Below are 20,553 nucleotides of genomic sequence, written 5' to 3'. Positions count from 1 at the left end.
GTGATTTTGTCTTGGACCGGTATTTTTTTCTTTTTTTATTTTGTTTTACCTAATTCAAGTTAAAGATCTAATACATGACTTGCATCCTCTTGAAGTCAAACCAGGGACGGATCCACCGTAGGATAAATTTCCTTTGAACGTCCGGGCTAGAAGCCTTGGTCGAGCAGATTTTTTTTTTGGGCTTGTGGACCGGGAAGGCTACCCGGGCTAAAGCCTCCTTTAGCCCAGTGATAGGTCCGTCCCTGAGTCAAACCAAATCCGAGTGAGTTTATCTATGTAGGAATTACTGTTTAATCCAATCCTAGAGAAACCGTTTAATCGGTAGTCCACCCGCGAAAACCGTTTACTCGGTAGTCCAAAAACAAGTATTTTGGACTGAATTTCTTACTCGCTGATCCATCCCACGCGCGAGTTTCTTAACGTGTATTTTACATATCCCAGGAATACCCTTGTCCAAAACACATATAATAGTGGAAGATTAAAATCGAAAATTATGTTTTCCTTTCTTCAGCTCAGATCCGAAACCATCTCTCTGATTTCTGCTGGTGTTCTGCATTTTTAGGGTTTCGCTATTCAAACTTCAGGTAACTCTTATAGTTAGCTTCTACTTTCCCTTTGTTTTGTTGTTATGATTTTTGTTTTTCGTTTCTTTTTCAACCGAAATCATGATGTTTTGTTACAATCAACTCGGTCTCATGATTCGTCGGTTTTTCTTCACAGTTTTCTTTCTCGATCTAGTAATTTTATTGTTCAATCAGATTCTATGATGTACATTGTTCAATCGCATGATCTTTATGATCCCGTGATATGTTCAATTTTTTTTACTGTTTATGTTGATTAATTTTTTGTTCATTAGATCATTGTATTCATCTTGTTTGATTATAGGTTTGGTTTTAGTTTTAATTTATCAGGAAATCATGATATCGACTCTTTTTTTGTATTTTTTGTATGATCCTTTGGTACATATCAATATGTACCGTGCAGTATAACATTTTTGAATCAGTACATATTTCTGTTTAGTGTAGATGTAAGTAAGAAAATCAGTACATATTGTGTGGTACATATATTTTTGTTTAGTGTAGATGTAACAAAATCAGTACATATAAGTTTTTTTTAGTGTACATATTTTTGATTCAGTACATATTATGTTGTACTAGTGTTGCTATTATCTAAATCAGTACATATTATGTTTGCACACTGTCTGATTTTATGCTTTTGTGTTTGTGGTGTTATTTTCGGCCGTTTTTGTACAGGTTGAAACATGTCTGATGTTGGTACTGGTCCAAATAGCCTTTGTTACTCTTATGTACACCATATTCAACACCATATTGCGTATTTGGTCACATTGCCTTCGACATTGGAGGATTTGAAGTTCACCATTTGTAATGCCTGGTGCTGGTTAACTCCCTCGACCATTGTTGTTAATTATGTTGAAAATGGAGTGACATCCCCCTGTTATTGCTGATTATTCACTTCAAGGGCTTGTTGCATTACATTTTAAAAAGAAATCATCTTTCTTTAATTTGTACGTGGATGTTATATCTTCCGGTGCATCTTTTTCTTCAAGATGTGCTGATGTTGACAACAGTTCAGAGTTGTTGAGAGTGCGAAAAATAGTTATTTGAAAGATGGTAAAGAGAAACCAGGTGCTTTTTTTTCCTTATGAATGGGAGTATATTTTTGAAGATAGAGATCATCTCTTCCATGGTGGTGTTGAAGCTGTTCATCTAGCACGCAAAAAGTATTGTTTGAGGACAGGATATAAGGTGATAAAAAAAGAATAATGAATCTTCAAGATTCACGGCGAAATGCAGCAAGGACGGATGCTCTTGGATGCTTCACACTGTCGCCATTAACAAGTCTTTGGATATTTTTAAAATAAAGAAATATGGTGGGAGGCACAGTTGTGGTGGTGGTTGCATCTTGAGGAGTCCTACTGTTTCAAGAAAGCTTGTAAATAATTTGGTTTATGAGCATGTCAAGCATAACCTCCTCATTAAGCCCCAAGAGATCATTGACTATATCAAAGTTAGTGGGAGGATAAACATCAAGTATCACCACGCGTACCATGGATTAGAATTGTCACATCAATTGATTTTTGGCAACGATGTAAAGTCATACACTGATCTTGTGTGGTGGGTGAATGTTGTTAAGGAAACTAACCCTGGTTCGCATATTGATTTTGACTTCAATGATGCAACAAGCAGATTCAATAGACTTTTCGTTTGCTTTGGAACTTGTAAAGAGGGTTATAGACTTTGTCGTCCGATGATATTTCTCGATGCTACATTTATTAATGGGCCTTTCAAAGGAACTCTCATGTCCGCGACTTGTATTAATGGCAATCAAGGAAACTGTTTCGTTAATATGTACTCTTTTTAATGTACCAATACTTATTGATATGTACTGTCTATTAAGAGATATGTACTATCTATTCTTAGTAGTTTAGAATCAGTTGCTTAACTTTTAATTCATTTTGCACGTTTTTACCCACTTGCATATGCCTTAGTGCCCGGAAAAAATAATGAAAGTTGGCTTTGGTTTTTACGAAATCTTAAGGAAGTTGTAGACTATCGCCCCATCACCTTTATGACTGACCGAGCTGAAGGGTTTGTGAGATATATTCATGAAGTTTTCCCTGATTTTTATCATAGCTTTTTCTTCTTCCATTTGAAGAACAACTTACCTATGAACAAATCTGATGAAAAGTACAAAGAAGTGATCGATTGTTTCCGTAAAGCTACGTATGCGCTTTCCCCAACAAGATACGAAGAAGGTCTTCAAGAAATGGTATATTTGGGAAGGCCGTGGGTTGTTGAATATTGCCGCAACATTCCTATGGAGAAGTGGTCCAGTGCGTTCTTTCTAGGCTGTAGGTTTGGTAAGACTTCTTCAAGTGTTTCCGAATCATTTAATAATTGGATTTCCGATGACAAGAAGTTACCTGCCTGTTCTCTCGTTGACACGATCAAGTTAGTAATGCTTTCTTGTAACAATACAAGCTTATATGTACTCTTTTTGAGGTTTTTAAATGTTGATATGTACTTGTCAAAACATATATGTAGAGTTTAAGCATGCTCCACTCATCCACTGCTTACATCTTGAGGAGTCTTACCATTTCTAGTGCATGTGTGTCTTTGTTCTGATGTGCTTTTGTTGTTTTTTTGTCGTGTAGGCTACGTATAATGAAGATGATGTCAGAACGCCATAAAGAAAGTTCTCTGATGAATCCAGAACTCTTAACCCCTGCGTATCAAGCCTTGCTTGAACTACACATTCAGATGGGTCGTCCTTGGAGAGTTACTCAGTCGGATAATCACCTCTTTAAAGTGCATTCTCCAAGGTTAACGTTGACCCCTCACTCGATCTTTTTCTGGAATTATTTTTTTTGTGTGTGAATAGATAATATACTTTTGGTTTGTTGTTTTTGTGCAGATCTCATACGGTAGATTTACAGGGATTGTACTTGCTAAAGATGGCGCGTCTATGGATTCCCATGCTCGCATGCTACTGCAGCAATAGCTGCAACTGGCAGTAGGTTCCTTGATTATATCGACAACTACTTCAAAGTTAGCAGTTTTCATGAGCTATATTCATTAGCTATTAGACCTGTTCCTAATTACGACAGGTACGTGTCTATGCAATACATATCATTTATAAACTGGGATTTTTTAAACAGTACATATTGATATTCAGATTAAGATGCATCAACGGAAAAACAACACAAGCACAGTACATACTAATATGTACTGTTGAATTCTCATTATTTTTCTATTTTTTTTTCACGACAGGCCTGATGAGTATACCGAGGAAGATATTATTCTGCCACCAACTGTAATTAGGGATCCCAAGGAAGAAAAAAGGCGAATCGCATCAAGAGCGCATGGGAAAAGGGAAAAAATCCCGTTACATGTTCAAATTGTGGTTTTGAAAACTCATCACAACAAAGCTACATGCAACATTATCCGTCAGTACTTGTACCAGTGATAATTCAGCACAGTTTCTTTAGTACATTCGACATTCAGTTTCTCTCATAAGAAAACTTATCGCGTTTGTTTTGGATTTCTCTCTACAGTACAACCAATTATGTTTCGAATATGTACTGTCTGTAAGATTTTAAGTTCTTATTTCCCCAGAACTCATTTTGTGCGCCTACTGAATTATGTTCCAAGTGAGAATGAGAACTACTGAATTATGTTCCTTTAGTAAAAAATTTATCACCAAAACCTTCCTTTTTTTTTGTATAGAAACTGATCAAAAAGTACCATTCTTCATAACACATGAATATGCTACTTTGATATACTTATTGATATTACATAACCAACTGTCAAAGTGGTACATATTGATATGTACTACTTTGACAGTACTACTTATTGATATTACATAACCAACTGTCAAAGTGATACATATCAATATGTACTGCCTTTTTTTATACAAATTGAAAAGCAATCTTAGTAAAGATATTCCAAATATATAAACAAAACCTAAATAAGGTCCTGATCCATGGAATACACATCGTATGTACATACCAAAAAGAGAAAAGGAATTTCAATAAAAAGATATCAAAGGAAGTTACATATATATTTATGTCTAACTACCGTGGGACATCTTCATCAACAAAGTCAGGATTCTTCCAACTGATTTCAGGTGGGGTGGCTGTCAACAACCTGCATGCTAACTTGATTCTTCTTTTTTGAATCTTTTCTATCAACTGTTCGTCATCTCCTAAAATCCCCCCATCATGGTCAATCTTTGATTGCCTCTTCATAAAATGAACCATATATAATAAGCAGTCTGGATATTCTCCTTGTTGTGGACACCCATAGTCAGTCACCCTTGCATGATCTACTGTGTCTTTCTTCAGCGCTTCTTTATTACTCACCAGGAAATAGTTGATCGCCTTGAAAATGTAACTTTCCATTTGTTTGGCGTTCTCAAAACAATTATCTTTAAATGCTGCAGAGGAGTTGTAATGAACGAATTTCTGGGTATCGCAGTTGTACTCGAGTAGTGTCCAATAGTGGTTGATATGGTTAAGGGGTACAAGTATCTTCTGCGTGTCTCTCCTCATTGTCGTGATCGGCTCAAAAATAGAAGTTTCTGTAGCTCCTTCGAAACTCCTTGGGTTCTGGACATGAAACTGAAATACGATTCCTGACTTATGATTCTCATTTGTGTTTCAGTCAAGTTGATTTTTGCATCCTTAATTTCTTTAACGAGAGATTAAATCCCCTTTAAACACGATATGTATATGTTCCTAGCTTTTTTTGCAGGTGCTTTCCCACTATTTTTGGTATTCTTGGCATTACCTACATGTTGAACATCAGTATAACCATCAGTACATATCAGTATGTACTGACAGGTACATATCTTAGAAGTACTTTCAACAGTGCATATTAAGTGTTTAAACAACTCACACACTAACCATGTTCATGACCTTTTCCCAGTACATGTAAATATGTACTTTTGCATCATCCACAACAAAATAATAGGTACATGTAAAATAACTGGTACATATTGACATGTATTGTTTGCATCATACAGTAAAAATCAACATACACTAAAGAAACATACAATGGTTTAAGCAGTACCTAACAACAGTACATACCAACATGTGCTAGTTCTAATATTCAAGAATAAATGATGTTTTTACAGAAAAATAGAATAATGCAGCATACCAATCAGTAATTCCTACAAATAAAACTCCTAAAAAATTCAATAGAATCAAACCACTATTACGTTACCAGAAAAAGGAAGATCTAATAATTCAGCAGTAATAGCTTCAAAAAAATAAAGAATCGACTAAAGGAAAACTAATAAGTTGTACCTTTTTTGGGGGGGTTTTCTTTCTTCCCCATTGTTGTTCGTGGAGGAGTAACAGCAACTGACGGACAAACAGTTTTCGTCTTCTTCTTTGCTCTTGGCGAAGGTATACTTTATTCTTAAATTACTTCTTTGATTGTTCTTTTAATAGTTCTCTTGTTAACCATTTTTTATTAGTGAAACGGTTTTCACTGATTTTAAACCCTAGTTTTTTCAGTTACAGGTGGTTTCGATGATTGATTTTTCAGTTTCATACAGTTTTCGATTAAAACTGAAAACCATAGTTTTCGAATTGAATGTTGAGAGACGGTTTGCAGATTTAGTGATTTTTTTCTATTCTAATTTTGAGAGACGGTTGCAGATTAAGAAAGCAATTTTGAAGGTGTACTTTGTTCTTCACGTCGATGGTTTCACACGTGGTTACTGATGGGAAGTAATGTAAATTTCACTTTTTAAATCTTTTTTGGACTTCCCGATAATCGGTTTTTCCCGGTGGACTACAGGATAAACCTATTCCGGGTTTTTGGACTAACCAGCAAAAATCTCTTTATCTATTCTAGCCAATTTGACAGATGATCGACTACCTTGTTTATCTCTTTTGGCATACAAGAGCAATGCCAAGAGGTAAAGATGAATCTTATTTGTTGACGACATCTAACACCACTTTGGAGTCAAGCTCAAACATAACTTTCTACAACCTCATATCTATAGCCCATCTGACAGCTTCCCACAAATCTATGCATTCTGCTTATTCTGCACTTCTGATATTCCTCAGGTGGATGCACTTTGGTGCTTGTCGTGCACCTGCAAAATTATGGATAATTAGGCCTGAAAAAGAGGGGGTATAACAACCACACCCAATATTTCGATTAGCAATCTGTATGGACTAACTCCAATATACTTTTAAGAGAATCAACTAGACAATCAGACTCAATCTTAATAAAAGTATATCAAAGAGTTATATCTCTCTTTCTCGATTCAATACTTACTCAAGCAAATAGAAATCTGCGAGTCTAATTGAATACAAGAGAAATTACTTGAACGGTACCAAAGACCAATGTTCAAGTATCAATCAATCTCAATCAACAACCAAAGGTTGGATTTCCCAATTGATTGATTCAACGCACAACCTGTGATATTTCAATTATATAACAAAATATAATGTGGAAAAGAAATAAAACAGACACCGGAAGTTTTGTTAATGAGGAAACCGCAAATGCAGAAAAACCCCGGGACCTAGTCCAGATTGAACACACACTGTATTAAGCCGCTATAGACACTAGCCTACTACAAAATAACTTCGGTCTGGACTGTAATTGAACTCCAATCAATCTCACACTGATACAAGGTACAATTGCGCTCCTACGTATCTGATCCCAGAAGGATACTACACACTTGATTCCCTTAGCTGATCTTACCCACAACTAAGAGTTGCTACGACCCAAAGTCGAAGACTTTAATAAACAAATCTATATCACACAGAAAAGTCTACAGTAATAGATAAATCCGTCTCCCATAGAAATACCTAAGAGTTTTTGTTATGTCTTTTGATAAATCAAGGTGAACAGGAACCAATTGATAAACCAGACTTATATTCCCGAAGAATAGCTCAGTATTATCAATCACCTCACAATAATCTTAACCGACTAGCAAAAGAAGATATTGTGGAATCACAAACAATGAGACGAAGATGTTTGTGACTACTTTTATATCTTGGCTATCGGAGAAATCAATCTAAGACAATCCTTACGATTGTACTTAGTACGATAGAAACAACAAGATAAGATCACACAACTACAAGAAAAGTAGTATCGGTCTGGCTTCACAATCCCAATGAAGTCTTCAAGTCGTTAACCTACAGGGTCTCGGTAGAAACCTAAGGTTAAAGGAGAATCGACTCTAGATAATACAACTAGTATCACGCAAGAGGTGTGGGGATTAGGTTTCCCAGTTGCTAGAGTTCTCCCTTATATATTCTTTCAAATCAGGCTTTGCAATCAATGTTATCTTAGTAACAAAGCATTCAATATTCACCGTTAGATGAAAACATGATTAGATTCAAGCGAATATCTTTAAACCGTTAGATCGAAACTTAGCTTGTAACACGCAAATGAAATGCATGTTTATCTAGGTTTGTGTAACCATACCCAAACATGTACATCTAGTTGGTTCAACAGTAGTTAACCAAATGGTTAGCCATATGAGAACTTTCATATCAACCATATTCTTCTTTACCATAACTAGTTCAAATGACTCAAATGAACTAGTTAGAGAGTTGTTCAATTGCTTAGATCTTTATAATAGACACAATTGAAACAAAAACGATTTGATTCACTTGAATCGATTCATGAACTTTATAGCCACGGTTTGCAACCTTGCATTCCTTAGTTTATTTAAGTTTAATTTCACGAATAATCGTTTTTAGAAAATAACTAACTTAAGTACGCGGACTTAAGTACCCGGAATAAGTTTGTAAACAGTTCACAAACTCCAGCAGATTTTCTCGGGAAGAGAACCCCCGACAGTAGGCGGACTGGGTACGCGGACTCTAGTTCCGGTTTTCCTGAGCAGCAAAGTACGCATACTTTGGTTCAAGGAATGAGGACTTATACATGTATGAGTACCTCACAATGCTTATATCCCACCATGGTTATATAATCTAAACTCTCATTTAAATCATTGAAACATTCTTAGAGGACGTTATATAGTTGTTGTTCACAAACCATTTTTCGTCAAAGACATTTTCAAGTGATAGAAACTTAACATGACTTTCATCACTAGTAAAGATGAACTTGGCCAAAGACATTTTCAAGTGATTGAAACTTAACATGACTTTCGTCACTAGTAAAATTAACATTTTCAAGATTTTAAAATAGTCAACATGACTTTCGTCACTTGTAAAGATGAACTTGGCCAAGGCGAAAGCTTACCAACACATATTTCGAGAAATAGATAAGCGAGATAAACTCGGATCGAAATAGAAAATGTGTATAATCAAAGTCTATATAGCAAAACGACTTTTGTCTCAAGGTAGGAGATAGAGTAGATAGACTTTTGATTGATAGATAAGTTCAAGTCTCCACATACCTTTTAGTCGATGAAGTGCCAACAGTTCATTGAGTATCTCTTCGTCTTTGTATGATGATCGCCATGGAGTCTTGAGATAAATTACACTTTCTATCCTAGTCCGAGACATAGATAATAGTAGACTAGAAATCAAGACTTATAGTTTTGATCACTTTCATTGACAAACATGTTTGAGATAGCAACGCATGCAAGTTCGACCGAGCAGTGCTCTAACAATCTCCCCCTTTGTTAATTTTAGTGACAAAACTATCAATACATATGGAATACAAAAATAGATAAATAAACTTTTGTAGCTTCTATTCCACATACCTGATCTTCTTGGTTCTTCAACATTACTCGAAATCTTCGTCACTTCCAAATACTCCGATGATCCCAAAGGTTGTAAGTTTAGTATCACCATTGTTGAAAATCCATAGTCATAACAATGAGAAAACAATAATTCTCAATCATTGTTATACAATGTCATAGTATTATTATACATCATCAAAGTTCAATTGTATCACAACTTTGAAAACAATACTATGGTGATATGTATCACTCCCCCTTAGTCAATACTCCATCTCACATGAAAACCACTCCCCTTACATAATGATCCGAAACCATATGTATTTGTAGTGTGAACTACACATTAATTCTCCTCATTTTTGTCAATAAAATTGGCAAAGGTACAAAAACTAGTGGGATCCTAATGAAATTTCCATAGAGATATTTCATGACCAAAAGAAAGCACATATCAAATTTTTAGATGCCATCATATAACCGAAGCTAAATGCATTCTTCAAGGAGTTTATAAAGATACAAGATAACCCTTATAATATTCCACAGCCGCACTCCCCACAAATATTTGGAAATTAAGCACAAGTTCAGTTAAGAACTCTCCCCCATAAAATGTCATTCCCGAAAGAACGATAAGAGTGACCTTACTTTCACAAAAATAAGGATTTCTTTGAACATAACTGTTGATGGTGGATTTTCAACAAAGGTCAAAATTGTAAAATCATGATACTGCATGTCCCTGACACGGATTTCAGGCATGTGACGATTCATATTTTCCGAGCCATGATGAACATATTTTTCGAAAAGCCTCCACTAACTGAGCATTCGATGCCTCGCATTTCATCATGCCCTCTATGTAGAATAACATAATTGGAGGTTCTCCTCAGATTGAGAACTTAACGCCTTCAGGACGTCGGTGACACTCACTGTTCCCTAACTACATAGAGATACCCCCCTCCACATAGAAGCACGATTGGGCGTTTCTCCTCAGATTGAGAGCTTAACGCCTTCAGGACGTCGGTGACACTCACTGTTCCCTGACTATGTGGAGAGACCGTGTATAGACTCAGGCGGTTCTACTCAGATTGAGAGCATTAACGCCTTCAGGTCGTAAGCAACACTTGTGACTCCCTGACGATGTACCTTTCAGGATGGATGTGACGCTTTAACTGGCTAATATCCTTTCTGCAATAGATTGATTCTACCGTGACATTCACCACTAAATTCCTAGAAGATAATCTATTTTATCTCATCATTTCGACTTCATGGTCGAATCCACGGCTGATCTCATGAAATGGTGATAGATAAATTATTACTCTGATTTCATGATCGAATCCACGACTGATCTCATGAAATGGTAATAGATTACTCCAATTTCATGATCGAATCCACGACCGATCTCGTGAAATGGTAATAAACAACCATTACTCCGATTCTATGGTCGAATCCGCGATCCCATGGAATGGTAATACTCATTTTATTATTCCGAATTCATGGTCGAATCCACGCTAATCCTATGAATTGATAATAAAAAAACTCAGTTTCATGAATCATTCTCCACTGAATTTCATAAATTAGTAATAAATACTCAACAACCGGGCATCAGGACCATCACTAAGTAAGCCCCATAAAATGGTGCAAGTGTACTCGACAATGATGCACGTCCGAGCAATCGAATGCACGAACGAGCATTCAAAAACATGGACAAACGAGGAATCCTACACGAAACATGAGAAAAATAATAATAATAAAATAATAAGAGGCGCTCATGGGCCGGGTCCACCGGCTAGCCGGCCGTGGCCGGTCCCATGCCTCTCCCATTATTTTTTCTTATTTTGTTATTTTTCATGAACTCATGAAAACTCCTTCATTCTAGCAACTTTCCTTGTTTGAGCAAAACTCACGGTTTCTGAATAATTTTATGGTTTCATGAGAAATAATAATATAAAATAGGAAAAGGTGTTGCGGGACCGGGCAACCTAGCCGGCCGGCCAAGCCCAAGCCGCGACCGGTCTCACACTTTGCAACCCCTAGTCTTCTATATTTATTATTTCTCTAATCTCATGAAACTCCTCCATTTCAACAAAACTCATGGTTTCTCCATAGTTTCACGGTTTCATGAAAAATAATATTATAAAATAGGGAAAGGTGTCGTGGGACCAGGCAACTTGGCCGGCCGGCCATGCCCTAGCCGTGGCCGGTCCCACACCTTACAATCCCTATTCTTTCATAAATATTATTTCCCTCGTCTCATGAAACTCCTCAGTTTGATCAAAAATCATGATTTCTTCATATTTTCTCAAATATTGCTCAAACCATGAAAATCCCAAAAACCGACATGGTCACACGACCGACTAGGATACTCACGAAAAATATTAAAATACCATTATTTTAATGTTTACAAAATATTGATCAATTGAGCATACATGCTCATTCCAGCAAAAATCAAGAATTTCAGTCAAGATCAAACTCTTCTGCAAATCCAACATGTTGCTCAAACACACACCAGAAAATACTGAAACTCTCAGGATTGAGATACGGTCATTGTGGTAACACAGGCATGCTCTATTATCCGACTAAGGGCGGCTCTAAGACTTGCAACAAGCCAGTCCCACACACTTTCATAATTTTGACCTAATCTGCTCAATTGCTCATACTATCCCAAACTCTTTTCAACCAACCTGGAGTTTGCTCAAACGACCACCAACTGGTCCCACGACCACCAAGATCCGGTCTCATACCCTCTTGGTCGCCCCCCACTTTTACATGATTAGGTTTTATCATCTAATGCTGAATCGAGCAATATTTCAATAAATGATGAAACCGTCATTTAATCATCATTCTTTCGCCAACTGGCCAACCAAGGACCCTGGTGCACGCTCACTCGAGCACACGGGTGCCATATGGACGCCCATCATCCCATGTGGTCGTCCCTCCATCACTCACGACCAATTTTCAGCAATTCTTCAAGTGATGAACAATTGATAAAAATTAGGGTTTTCGAATGAACCCTCCAGGAATCATCATTCTGGGAAAGATTCAAACACTAATAAATTTATGTTGATTCAGCAACATCTGGATTAATTATATAATATTCGGTAATCTACCAATATTTTAATTAATATTTTATTGGGTCACGTTAACAATAAATAATTCGTCGAATTGAGCAGTACTTGCTCAATTGCTCGAATATTGATACAACTTTCAATATTCAGTAAGTCGTCGAATTGAGCAATACTTGCCTAATTGCTCGAATATTTATCTAACTTTCAATATTCAGTAATTTGTCGAATTGATCAATACTTGCTCAATTGCTCGACCCAATTATCAGTAACTTTTCGAATTGATCAACACTTACTCAGTTGCTCGAATATTGATCTAAATATCACTATTCAGTAAATTCATCAAACGAACAATACTTGTCCAAACCACCGACATTATTCATTTATGAACTACAACGTTCAATTAATGAATTACTAAGCATTCATCACCCATGCTCAATCCAACAAAACTTAGACTCATTGTCTAACCAGTCAACAACTGACTAAAATACACGTCTGTCATGCAGACTCCACGATTCGTGAGACATCAATCACGTCACATGGGGGGATATCACTTAGGGTTTTGGTATGGAGGCCTACGACACGTGAATACATCCACGACGAGAAGTGTGAGTAAGTCGTGCAAACGGTTGAAGGAGTTAGCAAAGTAGTGGGTGAATGATCAACAATGTCTCCGCACGACCTGGAACTGGTTTCACCATGATCTACCACTTTCCCACTCTTTCACTCAAGAAACCGTCACACTTACAGGGATCAATGTGTTTACTGACAATATAAATAAGTCTCTGAATCCATGATTGAGGACAACGAATGATTACCATCATCAGCAATTGTCGACATAGAATTTTTCGAGTAATTACTCTCAGGAATTCATCAATCTACCAGAACTTATTCGAACTCAACAGTTCATCATTATTGCAGAAACCTTCAACACATCCACAATCCTTGATCATCATTGATCCCACACAATTCTCAACTTCCCTTCTACAGATCAATCAATTTCCCTCTTTGAGACCGAATTGACTCTGGAACGACCATTGACTTGGTTTAGGCCGGAGTCCTACAGATTGATCTATCGAATATAAGCACTCCCTTTGCAGTGCATCTGTGTGAGGTTGAACAGTTTGCTCAGTTGAAGAGTCTCGACAACACGCTCGTCTCTTCAATTTCATGAAAAATCAGCGACTCGTTTTTCCCCATCAACAGATTGGCGACCACAGTGGGAGATTGATCTCTCGGTTGCAATCTCACATTTTCGCAAAATGGTTGATCTTAGGTCAGGTTCAGTTACAAATCCTAACGCGAACAAGGCTAGAACTACCAACAATGGAGGTATTCCAGAAACCATTCCTGCTTCCAACAATGGTGGTGACACTACTCCTCCTCAAACCAATGTCGAAAATCATCCTCTTTTCGGCCGACATCCCGAGGAAGTCAGAGAAAATACACCCACCATCGCTGATATAATGAAAGTGCAAGAAACTCTTGCCAAAAATCAGACCGACATGGCTGCGACGCAGAAAGAGCTATGCAACTATCTCAGAACCCTCACTGATAAAGTGTCCGAGAAGACTCAGGAGAAAGGGAAGGCCAAGGAATCATCTGCTGACCCCGAAGTTGTTCCTGTCCATGTAGTTGATGATGATGAAGTCCATAAAGCTGCAGAAACAACAAAAGAGCCCGCCGGTTTCATCATTCGTGAAGATCTGGGATGTTTTATGGAGGATCGAGGGAAGGGCAATGCGCAGTCTGTCCACCGCCATCAACCTCCACACCATGTTGCTACACAGAGAATCCCTATCCCACAAGGTTACACTTCACCAACGTTCACACTGTATAACGGAACGGGAAACGCTCGGGAACATGTTTCTCGATTCTTGGAAGCACTAGGAGAGCACGAGCACAACCATGTTGTGCGTCTGAAAGAATTTTCAAAATCTCTGACGGGCCGGGCATATACTTGGTACAACAACATTTCACCTGGGAGCATCACTAACTGGGGAGCAATGGTTAACGCCTTCTACAGGAAATATTTCTTCGTTTCTGAACAGATTACTCTCTCCGACTTAGAAAGGATGACTCAGAAGAACGCTGAAAATCCGAATGAGTATGTGAAGAGGTTCAGAATCCTAACCTTAAATTTCCATGATCCAAATGTCACTGAACAACAATTAGTGGATTTGTGCATCAACGGGATGATTCCAGTCTATAGAGTTCTGCTGGAAAATCTTCGATTTCAGACTTTCTCAGAACTCCATGAAGCAGCAAAGCGATCAGAAACTACTACCCCAGCTTTGCTAGAAAGAACAAAAACCGTCAAATCGAGGAGCCGCGAGACACTCGAAACAGCACCACCAGGCGTTTAATTAACAAGCAGTACAATGTTGAGGTTTCCGTGAATGTTGCTGAAGGAAGCAAAAGAAAAGCTGACGCACAACGACCTAAGACGTTCCTCCATCGTCGAAGGCACCAAGGAAGGACAACCAAACTCGAAGCACACAAGCGCCGGCTCAACAGAATGATCAGGTAGTATCGGATTTTCCTTTCCCTATTGAAGAGATGATCGAGTTACTGGAGGTCTGGATCCAAGATGGTGCGATCAACTTACCTCCTGTCAAAAGGGAACCAATTGAGGAATAAATGGAAAATCCACGCTACTGACGCCTCCATAGATATGTCAGTCATCCGACAAGTGATTGCAGAACTTTGAAGCGCATATTGAAGGAAAAGGCTTATTCAGGAGAACTGGGGACTGAAGGAGTAAACAAGAATCCTTTCCCAATCCGAACCTTCACATTTTCTGAACCACCAGTCAAAGAAGCAGTTCAATCATTAATCCAACATGCATGTGAATTGCTGTATCTGTCAAAAACTCAAAGGATGGACATGTTTTCGGCTCTGAACCATATAGTGTCCGGGAAACGACTGTCAATCCCAGAAACACACCCTGAACCTCCAGTCGCTGACAAAGAAATGTATGATTGGGTACTTCCCACCACGGTGTACCTGAAAGGAAACGAGTTCAAGCGAGCACTAGTCGATGTTGGTACTGCTGTCAATATCATTCCTTTAAAAACTCTCAGAGCTGCAGGCATCACTCGACAAGAAACAACTCACGCTCCTGCCCCAATCAGAGATCATGAAGGAATCCACAGGGATGCTTACGGTTACATCATTCTCAAGATGAAAACCGACTCAGGTTGGACTGAAACCAAGTTTTACATAATTAGAGAAGATCCAGGATACGACATGATTCTTGGGAGGACATGGATCCATGCTGAAAAGGTAATTCCAACATCTTCAATTGCACACTTCTCTGTTGAAGAAAGCTCTGACTCAGGGGAAATCTCTGACCCAGAAGAAATAGAGGACACTCCACCATTCAAGCATCTAGAGAAAGTCCAAGCCTTGATGGAGCTCACACAAAAACCTGAGGAGAGCGCACACGATTTCTTCAAGAGGTTCCGCACTCATGAAAGTCTTATTCCTCCTCATGTGCCTGTAATATCAACTTTCAAACATGCTACCCTGGTCCGGGGACTCAATTATGCTCATAACTTGGCTGTCACCAAACGCTATGCATGGTGGCTTCGCCTCAACTATATTACACCAAGTGGTTAGATGCAGAGCCTCTATGGATCCAGCATCTCACAAACACGATCATTGCTAGAATAATGACCGAGTTTGACAACCAATATTCTGGGTACTCTTCCTTGCATGAGTGTCCACACGTGCCGCAGAGAGCTTCTCAGACCTGGGATCCTAGCGTACGAGGAATGCCTAACCAGCAGAGGATATTCAAGGCACGAGCGACCCAAACCAACAAATTTCATGAAGGATATTTAGTTCTCAAAGCAGTTAAACTCAAAGAGCGTTCAAGGAGGAAGCCTAACTGGGAAGGGCCTTTCATGATCACCAAATCCATGGTCGGTGTGTACTACAAGTTGATCGACATGGATGATAGAACCATTGTACCAGTGATTCGTGAGAAATGGCTCCAAGCTTTTGAAGCCTAAGACATGGACATTTGAGGTATTGGAGTTCAATACATGAACGTCCAAAACATCTGGATTTGGCATTTAGGATTTTCTTTCATTGTATTTTCAATCCCCCTAAAACGTTTGCAATACTTGCATTCAATATTTGAATTCAGCAATTTATCAAAGTTCTTTTGCTTAAAGAAAAAATCCCTATCAAGTCCAAAAGAAAATCCTCAATCATTCACCTATCCAAAACCGATCAAAAACCAATACCAAAATAAAACCTCACATCTCTCAGAAGTTCGAGGTTCAAGAGATTATAAAAAGAAAAACTAAAGGAAGCCGTCAAAGTAATATTTTTGCTTCTCTTCATTCTCCAAGACTTGCAAGGTCGTTTTCTCCAACTCCAGCTTTTCGGTTAACTCATCAATCTTAGCCATCTTCTCCACCATAGCATTACTGGTGAAAGGTATGTTGTTCGCTACTGCATCCTTGATGGTGTCGATTTTCTGACGAAGCCACTTCAAGTTAAAACCAAGTTCTTCGGATCTCTCCAAGTTGTACTCCCTATTAAAGAGTACATCTCGAGTGACAGTACTTCTGGCTCTGGTACGAATATCATCTATCACATGCAATATGCTTCCTAATTGCATTGTCAAGAAGTAGCTGCACTCAAGGTCTCTTGTAACCACAATATGACCATACATCTTCCACAACTTCTCATACATATCGGCATACCCAGTAGGAACGCCGAATCCGCTAATAGATACGTGATATGGAAGTGAAGCACCAAACGGAGGATCACAAACTATCCCTGCATTGGGGTATTCATGCAATATTATAAGGTTCTCGATCATTGGGGAAACCTTAGCAGTCGTAAGAACAGTTTCTTCTATTGCTGGAGCAGTCTCTTCTATTACGGGTCCGGTTTCTTCTATCTCCAAAGTGGTGATAACTTGAGCATCATTCTCTTTGACAAATTCAGTAGCAACATTATCATGACCCTGAGGTTCAGAGTTGGTAACACCACTATCTTGCTTTGTCACGTTGCTCAAATCATCCTCATTGGTCCCATTATTCTCAACTTCGGTATTCGGCTCCTAATACGAATATTACATGAGATTAGAAGAATTCAAGCATGGAAACCAAAGGAAATCATAGAATCCAGCATATAAGTTAACACTATATAAGTTCTTTATTATGCATCCAAGACATGAGCAACTAGTGAGGAAGTCATAAAATACGTTTTTCAATAAACTCGTCTGAAGAGATTTTATACCTCCATGTATAATACGACGAACTAGGAGCAATTGGTAAGGAATCTAAGGTTGATTCATATACCATTATCTTCGTATTGATGTTTTCTACGACATATCAAAATTTCATAGCAATTGGATAAACGAGTAAGAAGTTGTGTCCAAAGCATTTGACTACACGCTAGCTGAAAAATTCCTGAAAGTCTCCTGGAAGTTTACTATTTCGATGATTTCGACCCCTAAACTTGCTCAAAACTTAAAATGCTTCTTTCGTAAAGCTCGGAAATTTCCTGGGCTTAAGGATACATGGGTAGATCGTGAAAATTTGACACCTTATGAAGATTTTATGGTGTTTTTGCTAAAACGCTGAGTTCTGAATTTTCTGATGACGTATTTTGCTAAAAGTTTTTCATTCATTCATGTGGATTCTTATTCATTCAATCTCAAGTCAGAAACCTTATACTTCTATAAAGATAATACAAAATGGATACTTACTTGAGGAGTCTCCAAGTCATTCGAAAGGTTAACAGGGTCGGCATCAACACTGGGAGCGCCATTATCTCCATTCAGTCGCGATTCTTGAGGATTCTCTTTCTCACCACCATTTGAAGGCGAATGAATAGAATGAACATATTGTATTTCCACAAAAATATCCTTCTGGATACGTCAACAATAATCGTCATTACTTCAATCAAGGAAAATCCATAATCACTTACACAAAGAATACTTACATCCACTTAATCATCGGTGTTGGATTCCTAGATTGTTCGTTTAGAAACAAGGTGAAGGCCATCAATGTTCGATGAAGCAAAATTATGAAACAAGTTAACAATATTCTTTTGGGATCCTAATTACATGGACAAGAAAATCGCAACGATAAGGGAAGTACTAACAACTCACCAAAGAAATGGCTGGGGACTCCACATTGTTCGGTATCATCCTATAAGATGTCTTGCTCATGCCTTCTCCACCCCGGGGACTTTCTTGAAGGTCCAAGAAATTCACATGAATTTGAGGTCTCACAACACGACCATCCTATCACCAAGGTAATAAAATGATTAAGATACGGTTATCATGCTTTCGTCGAAATCATAAGAGAAATACTTACCTGTGAACTTTCTGGGGGCGTTTTCCGTTTGTCACCACTGGAAAGATATCTCAACCTGGGTCAATCAGCAGTCATGTCCGGGGAAGGAAACTCTCGAGCAAAAGACTTAACATCCATCGTAAACTTATACAAACACTCAAGTTGTTGACGCCAGAAATCTATGTAACCCGGAGTTACGAAAGTAGCTCGCTCAGAACATGGAAATAAATAATTATTTCCTTACACACGTGTGCAATCTAAATGAACCTTCAGATGCTCAACCGATGGTTTATTCATTCGATGACCTGGAACACACTGGTCGACACCCATTTGCCGATCTGCTCTATCGATATTATATTCTTATACCTGGAATTCTCTATGCACCACTGATACTAAGTAACCAGGAGAGCAACTCAATACAAAATACCTCTCTCCATCACTCATACCAGCACCAGTTTTCAACGTGATACTTTCTTCAGCAGTATTGAAAGTAATCACTTGTGAGAAAAGAGGAGGAACTGACACCCATGGGCGAAAGTTGAACTCAGACTCGATGTCTAAAATGTCAATGAGGCGTATCTTGTGTTGTGGATGCTTTGTAGACCAACGCATAATTCTGGCATTATTTTTCTCAAGGAAAACATGACGAGTATCAACATTGGGTCCTTGCAAGACACTACGAGGATTTGGAGCATAATTCTCAAGGTGCTCCCACATCAAGGCTTGGAGGAACATAGTGTTAGCATAGTCTCAACTTTCATGAAGCCGTTGGAAACACTGGAGTCTATGACCAAGGAGTCTAGATTGGAAAATAGTGAACCCAAAAACAGACTACCAATGGGAAGTTTATCACCTTTAGCCATCTTTATGGCAAAAGGGATCACAAATAGCTTCTACAAATGACCACTATCTTCAAAAACATCTCTGGAGAGCCACAAACATAAGAAAGCAGTGATGCTCAAGGGACCATCAACAGGTTCTTTGGGAACCTCGTCTCTCGGCCATCAGTGTTTCAATCACTGAGCATAGCAAGTTTTGTGCGACTTGTTGAATTCATGCATTTTGGTTTCCAGTACATCAGATATCACATTCTCCCCTGCTGAGAGCTTTTCAGTAAAATTACCAATGATCGGGAGATGTAACAAAACAACCTCATCTTCCAAAGTAATGGTGAATTCTCCCCATCTGCATATGAAAGTATGAGTTGGAATGCACCAGCGAGCAAGCAAATCCACCATACCTGGTATGTCGTGATGGATGACCAGATCTCCAGCAGCTTGAATAGCTCGGGTTACCTGTGCACGGTCTAACATGGTCCTTACACGGCTATGACCCAACATGTGTCTTGCCCATCCATAGAAATGTGGCAGAGGTTTCCTAGAAAGTTTCAGTTCCACATGTGAAGCCAAATAATATTTCCCTTGCAAACAAAATCGAATTATTGCTGGAGGAGATACCAACTTGTTCTGACTGGTGCTTCTGGGATTTTTAAGCAGCCGAAACGAGGAACCTAAAGAACGCTTTTCGGGCCTATACAGGTACACAAAGAATTTGTCCTCAGCATTCGGGATGTTCTTAGTTTTGGGAGTTCCTCTTTCTCCTTAGAAGTCTCAGAATCATCATTTCTGGAAGACGCGTCTGAAACGTCCTCTCCTGAAATTTCCTCTTTGGAACCATCCTCTCTGGAAGACTCTTCCATAGAAGCATTTCAGAAGCGCTATCCTTATGGTCAGTCATCTTTACAAAGTCACTGTGACATCCACACGTAAATTTCATCAGTTGAATTAAAGCGAAGGAACAATCACGATGCTCAGCGTCTACAAAAATGGTAATCCTCAACTCTTACCTATTTACAATTTCACGAACTTAGTGATAACAACGTAAACTTCGAAAAACATGCTCACTCCTTCAAACCTGCGAAGACGAGCAAAATCTATCATTAAGAGTCAACACTGACTTTTCATGAAACTATGAACAATTCA

General features: G+C 38.5%; 1 protein-coding gene across 1 annotated transcript; it reads left to right on the top strand.

Moving 5' to 3' along the window:
- The first annotated feature begins 2,688 nt into the window (after positions 1–2,688).
- On the top strand, positions 2,689–3,987 carry LOC113305725. The gene is made up of 4 exons (XM_026554735.1): positions 2,689–2,972; positions 3,176–3,343; positions 3,476–3,628; positions 3,792–3,987. Exons 1-4 carry the CDS (start codon positions 2,689–2,691, stop codon positions 3,985–3,987), a joined length of 801 nt encoding a protein of 266 aa, XP_026410520.1.
- The last annotated feature ends 16,566 nt before the right edge of the window (positions 3,988–20,553 follow it).

This window comes from Papaver somniferum, chromosome 8, assembly GCF_003573695.1.
Source record: "Papaver somniferum cultivar HN1 chromosome 8, ASM357369v1, whole genome shotgun sequence".
Classification (NCBI taxonomy): domain Eukaryota; kingdom Viridiplantae; phylum Streptophyta; class Magnoliopsida; order Ranunculales; family Papaveraceae; genus Papaver; species Papaver somniferum.
The sequence above is the reverse complement of the archived record's forward strand: the minus strand, read 5'-3'. Positions and strand labels throughout refer to the sequence as shown.